The 6,796-nt window shown below is 41.0% G+C and overlaps 1 protein-coding gene across 1 annotated transcript; it reads left to right on the forward strand.

Moving 5' to 3' along the window:
* The first annotated feature begins 1,087 nt into the window (after window positions 1–1,087).
* On the forward strand, window positions 1,088–3,167 carry LOC112527496. Its single transcript, XM_025138181.1, has 3 exons — window positions 1,088–1,771; window positions 1,879–2,073; window positions 2,325–3,167. The coding sequence occupies exons 1-3, from the start codon at window positions 1,088–1,090 to the stop codon at window positions 3,165–3,167; spliced, it is 1,722 nt and encodes a 573-aa protein (XP_024993949.1).
* Window positions 3,168–6,796: the final 3,629 nt, after the last annotated feature.

Genomic DNA, 6,796 nt, shown 5'->3' on the forward strand with positions numbered 1-6,796 from the left:
AGCTGGTGAAGTGGTTGTTTGAAATAGGTATGTTTTCTAAATGTAAAGTAAATTTATACTTTGTTTGTTGAATTATTGGTAAATTAATAAATTTGATGTAGGGAACAAGTCGTTTCACCCAATATCAGGTAAGAGATATAACAAAGACCGAGAATATTACCCGATAAGTGAGGAAGAAAACTCTTAACCGGTAAGTGTTAACTGCTTACCAACAATCTATTTTCATGGTACCTGATAAAGTAAGTAAAAGTATTGGCCCTTAACTTGTATTTCATGTTTTCTATTGGATTTCAATTCTTGGTCCATATCGTTTCCGTATTTATCAATATCCTCTCCTTATTTTTCTCCTTATTTAGTGGTTTCCTTTTTATGTTTTCTTGTTTATATATAGGGTTCGTTTCTTCTCTTGATGTAATCAGAACAACAATATCAATAAACAATCGATATCTTGAGTCTTTAATGGTATCAGAGCGGTGATCCTACTGCTCCGATGAAACACATGGCCTGCGACGTAGCAACGTCGGCAAAAGACAACGGCGGCAACGTCGTTGATTACAACTCACCATATTACCTGCACCCTTACAATTACCCTAGACAAATGCAAGTCAACGATGCATTGTCAGACAAAAATTATGCGGATTGGGTACAGGAGATGGAGAATTTCTTATTCACAAAAAATAAGATCGGTTTCATCGACGGGTCAATTGAATAGCCAGAAAAGAGATCCAAGGATTACATGCCATGGATGAGAGTGGATGCGATGATAAAAGGGAGGCTCACCACCGCCATGGAAAAACAAATAAGAGGCAGCGTGAAATACACGAACACGGCTGCAGAGATGTGGATCGATCTTCGTGAACGATTTGGGAAAGAGAGCGCACCGAGGGCATACGAACTGAAAAACAAGATCGCTGTCTCACACCAAGACGGCGCCACCGTTTCGGCTTACTACACAAAGCTTCGATCATTATGGGATGAAATCCAGTCGATGTTCCCCATCCCATAGTGCACGTGTAATGGGTGTACGTGTGACATCGGTAAGCGGCTTGTTGCACATCAAGAAAAAGAGAGGCTGTACGAGTTTCTTATGGGTCTCGACAATGGGTTCGGAGTTATCAAAACCCAAATCCTTGCCACCCAACCAACTCTGGGTCTCAGGACAGCCTATCATCTCGTTGTAGAAGATGAACGACAAAAGCTGATAACCGAAGATAAGAAGCCTACTGTGGAAGCCGCCGCCTTTAAGGCTTTTGTTCCTCCAAAACGTGACAACTTTTTCTCCTCACAACAGAAATCGAAGACCTATTCGAAAATAGCAAAACAAGAAGAAGAGGTACAACATTGCACTCATTGTGATCGGGATGGACATAATCGAGAAGGTTGCTTCAAACGGATTGGTTACCCTGAGTGGTGGCTAGGGAAAGCGAAGGGAGACAAGACAAAGCCGAGGGCCTCCTGCGTTGAGAGTGGTTCAATTCCCATTCCCGGACTCACTACGGAGCAATACAATCTCTTCTTGAAACACTTTGAATGTGGAACCAACACAGGTGATGAAGGGAACAAACGAGTAGCCAACATGACAGGTAGAATTGATAATAAGGATGATTGGATTGTTGATTCGGGGGCTACCGATCACACAACCTATCTAAGTAATATCCTTGTTAACAAAAGAAAAGACCCTCTTGGAATGCCCGTGGTTATCCCTAAGGGAGATACCATCCCGGTTGAGGGTAAGGGTGATTATACTCTACCGGGAGGCACAAGATCGAGGGCATATTACACGTACCAAAGTTTACTTGTAATCTTTTATCCGTTGGCCGATTAACCAAAAACCTTCAATGTGCTGTGACATTCTTTCTTGATTTTTGTGTAATGCAGGGTCTCTGTTCGAGGAACTTGATTGGTGCGGGTAAGTGCAAGGGAGGTATATACCGAATGGGGATGTTTGAGGAAGAAAGGAAAGCTATGACAGTCACTGTTGAAAGATGGCATAAGAGGTTGGGTCACACATCGCAAGAAAAGCTAGCTAAAGTTGATTTTCTCAAAGGTGTTTCCTTTAATCTTAGAAATAGTGTTTGTGATTCCTGTTCCAAAGCTAAACATACGAGATATCCTTTTCCGTTAAGTGAAATTAAAACCAAAGCATGTTTTGAACTATTACATTGTGATGTATGGGGCAAATATCGAATTCCTTCATTCTCTGGAGCAAATTTTTCTTGACCATTGTGGATGATTTCAGTAGGAATGTTTGGATTTTTCTCGTTAAATATAAAAGTGATGCTAGTACCTGTTTGGTGAATTTTTGTAAAATGGTTGAAAACCAGTTTAATAAAAGCATCAAAAGAATAAGATGTGACAATGGTGGGGAATTCACGTCAAATCTCATGTTGAACTTTTACACCAAGCAAGGCATTTTGTTAGAAACCACGTATCCTCACACGCCTCAACAAAATGGGGTTGTTGAGCGTAAGCACCGACATTTACTCGACACGACTCGAGCTCTGCATTTTGAAGCCAATTTGCCAAAAAGGTTTTGGGGGGAATGCGTTCTTACCGCTGCGTACATCATCAACCGATTACCCTCTAAAACTCTTGGTGATAAAACTCCATATGAATTATTATACAACCAAAAACCCAAATATGATCACATGAGGGTCTTTGGTTGTCTAACTTATTTTTGGAGTATCGAAACAAAGGGTGACAAGTTCGAAGTAAGGGGGAGACCCGGAATTTTTCTAGGTTATCCTCAAGGGACAAAAGGCTACAAAATATTTGATATTGAAAGCAAGAAAATGGTGGTGTCACGAGATGTGAAGTTCCATGAAAGCACTTTTACCTTCCCAGCTCAAACTCAAGCTTCCAATGATCCTAATGTCTTTGTTCCCATACAAGCTCAAGACGTTGAAGGCCAAAATCATGAGCAAAATCACAAGGTGGAAGATGATGGGCCTAACTCTAGCCCACCGAACTTGGATGGGCACATGATGGAGAACGATGGAAGTAGGCCAGACACAATCCATGAAGAGATACCTCCTCAAAATCTCGAAACACACACTGATCTGGGAAACTCTCGACCAAAGAGGGACCGAACACAACCTAAACGCCTAAATGATTTCATTGTTGATCTTCCCCCTTCGGTTGACCATGCACATACCGCATCAACTTAAGCCACCTCAACGGTACATCCCATTGCCAATTATCTTTCTTATAATAATTTTTTTAATACTCACAAGAATTTCTTGGCGGCCATCACCACCACTGATGAGCCAAAAACTTTTAAGCAAGCCATGCAAGACCCGAGATGAATTGAAGCCATGAAGAAGAAGATTCAAGCCCTTGAACAAAATAACACATGGACTATTAAGTCTTTGCCAGAAGGAAAACGAGCCATTGACTCTAAATGGGTCTACAAGATCAAATACAAGCCAAATGGAGATGTCGAAAGATATAAAGCGAGACTCGTCGCAAAGGGGTTCACCCAGATCGAAGGAGAAGATTTTCATGATACGTTTGCTCCGGTACCTAAACTGGTAACTGTTCGAACGTTATTATCCGTGGCTACTAAAAACAATTGGTTCATCCACCAGCTCGACGTCAATAACGCCTTCCTTTATGGTGATTTTGATGAAAAAATGTATATGAAGATACCACAAGGTTTTTTCACGGAGAAAGACGATCGTGTTTGCCATCTACGAAAATCTCTCTACAGTCTCAAACAGGCCTCTCGAAACTGGTATCAAAAGTTTATCACTGCCCTCCTCAGTCTCGGCTTTTCTTCATCCAAGGCAGATCATTCGCTTTTTCTCTACAAACATGACAACACTTTTCTTTCCATTCTCATCTACGTCGATGACGTCATCATCGTTGGAAATGATTCCAAGAAGATACACGAAGTCAAACAATGTTTGCATGACAAGTTCAGCATTAAAGATCTTGGGGAACTGAAATATTTCCTTGGAATAGAGGTGGCCCGAACTTCTCGTGGTCTCGTTTTAAGCCAACGGAAGTACACTCTTTATATATTAGAAAACAGTGGCATGGGAGGATGTCGCCCGAGTTCATTCCCCATTGAACAAAATCTAAGGGCTTGTTTGTTTTTTGGTATTAAGAGCTTAATACCACTGAAGTCTGAATCGGTCAGACGTTTGTGGTATTAAGACTGTTTGTTTTTTTTGTTCAAATAAGAGCTTATTTCGTTCTCTTTCCTCTGAAATATTAAGTGGTAACTTTTTCTCTTAATACCTCTTATTTCACAGCCTGCATCTCACGCCTCCAGTTTTCTCAAGTCGCTCATCTCTCGATCTTGATCTCTCACAGTTGCTCATCTCACAATCATTCACCTCTCGATCTTGATCTCCAACATCGCTCAATCTCAGTCGCTCATCGATCTCCAGCTCTCTCACGACAGGTGATGGCGACAGGCCCACGGCGATGGTGACAGGCCGACGGCGACAACCCTCGACGACAACCCTACTCCCTCTTCGGCTCTCCCTCTCGGCCTCTCCCTGGTGTGTTAGGTCTTGTATTCTTCATCTTCACTTCTTGTCAATTTATTTCAACAAATTAGGTAAACAATTTATTAGTTTACCTTACCTATTTGCTTTTGCTTTATTCGAAACATTGGAAATGATTGTGTGCATTAGTGCATATGGTGGTGTACTTAGCTAGTTAAATATGTTTTAGGTAACTGTGTCTCCTATTTTAATGTTGTCTTTGTTCAATGTAAATATGCTTTGTATTGGCATCTTTTACAGTGCATATGGTGGTGTACATCCTTTTTAGTATGATCAAAACAATGAAGAAGGGGATGATATCAACACAATTAATGCAAAATGAATATTGACTCTAGTTGTTTTAAGACTTTGTTCGTGTTTATGTTGATTCAGTTTTCAGACTTCAGACGTGAAAACAAACAGTCCAACTGATTCAGATTTCAGACTTCAGCACCACCTCTTAAAAATCAGAAGTGAAATCAGATTCAGACTTCAGCACCACTTAAAAAACAAACGCCACCTAAAGCTTGTTATGGATGATCAAGAACCCACGGTTGATGCCAGTAGCTATCGACGTCTTATTGGTCGATTCCTTTACCTCCAGGCCACTCGTCCGGACATAGCCTACTCGGTTAACACTCTCAGTCAGTTTGTTTCAGACCCCCGTCAGAGTCATATGGATGTCGTGTCTAGAATTCTTTGATATCTCAAGGCCACTCCTGGTTAAGGCATACTTTTACCGAAAGAAGGTGGCACGAATCTGGTTGCATACGCTGATTCAAATTGGCTTGGTTGCCCTCTCACTAGGCATTCTCGAACCGCTTACCTTGTTCTTCTTGGTGGTGCTCCTATTTCGTGGAAAACGAAAAAGTAGTCCGTTGTCTCACGCTCATCCGTTGAAGCTGAATATCGTGTCATGGATTTAACTGTTAGTGAACTCATCTGGTTACGATGGCTTTTACAAGAGCTAGGCTTTCCACAACTTGGCTCTACCACACTTTTCTGCGACAATCAAGCAGCTCGGCATATCGCCAACAATCCGGTTTTTCACGAACGCACTAAACATGTTGAAATGGACTGTTATTTCGTTCGTGAACGTGTTGAATCCAAGGAAATTTGTCCTATGTCCATCGACTCAAAGCTTCAACTTGCTGACCTTCTCACAAAGGGGCTTGGAGCTTCGTAACTTCGTTTCTTACTGGACAAGCTGGACGTTGTCAATTTACACGCTCCAGCTTGAGGGGGAGTATTGGATTTCAATTCTTGGTCCATATCCTCTCCGTATTTATCAATATCCTCTTCTTATTTATCTCTTTATCTAGTGGTTTCCTTTTTATGTTTTCTTGTTTATATATAGGGTTTGTTTCTTCTCTTGATGTAATCAGAACAACAATATCAATAAACAATCGATATCTTGAGTCTATAATTTTCAACATCCAATATGCAGCTGGCCATGTAGCTGTGAGTTAATACAAAACCCATCAATCTTTCAACACTTTTATATGTAGTTTCCCAGATGGAGTTAGTTTAAAATTCAATGTTGTCTCTTCAAAGGTTTCGGGTCGTTCTTAAACTTCATGATTTATATCATTTTATATAGTCTGTGTTTGTCGACCAAACAACCTCCAACCAATTATAATCATCACAGGATTGAAGTCTACAACTATATCCAATTGCTTCTTGATTCTGTTACTTAATTATATTTGTAAAACTTCCTAATTGTTTCAGTACCTTTTATCATCTGTATGATCATGATTATCATATTGTTTAAACGACTATCAAAATTGAGACCTACAACTCTACTACATTTTGCTGATATTAGCAAGATGATTTTGCTATCTGCTCTTGTGGGCTCAATCCTTTAGTTTCAACATTGATCTTAGCTTGTTGATGTACATAGAAGATTATTTGATTTTTGTGACTTTAGATTTTGTTTTTCATATTAAGAGTGACCCTCTATTGTTTTTGTCAACTAAATGTATCTTAGGTTAATTGTTAACATTGCCATAATATGATAACATTTCGTTTACAATGATGCTAGAAAACATCTTAAGATCCACAAATAGGGCCATCCCTGGTGGAGGGCGGCACGTGCGCACGCCCAAGGTTAGGGATGGTGATTTGGCCCGACCCGGTGGGGAACCCGGTTCACCCGACCCGGACGGGGACGGGGAATCCCCGCTAAAACGGGTACCGGGGCCGGGGCCGGGGATCCCCGGTAGAGGCAAACCGGGGTTGGGGGCGGGTATTGTATCCCCCGACCCGCCCCGTACCCGGTATATTAATAAATAATAAAATAGTTA

The sequence above is a fragment of the Cynara cardunculus genome, assembly GCF_001531365.2.
Source record: "Cynara cardunculus var. scolymus isolate 2C chromosome LG 15, CcrdV1, whole genome shotgun sequence".
NCBI lineage: Eukaryota > Viridiplantae > Streptophyta > Magnoliopsida > Asterales > Asteraceae > Cynara > Cynara cardunculus.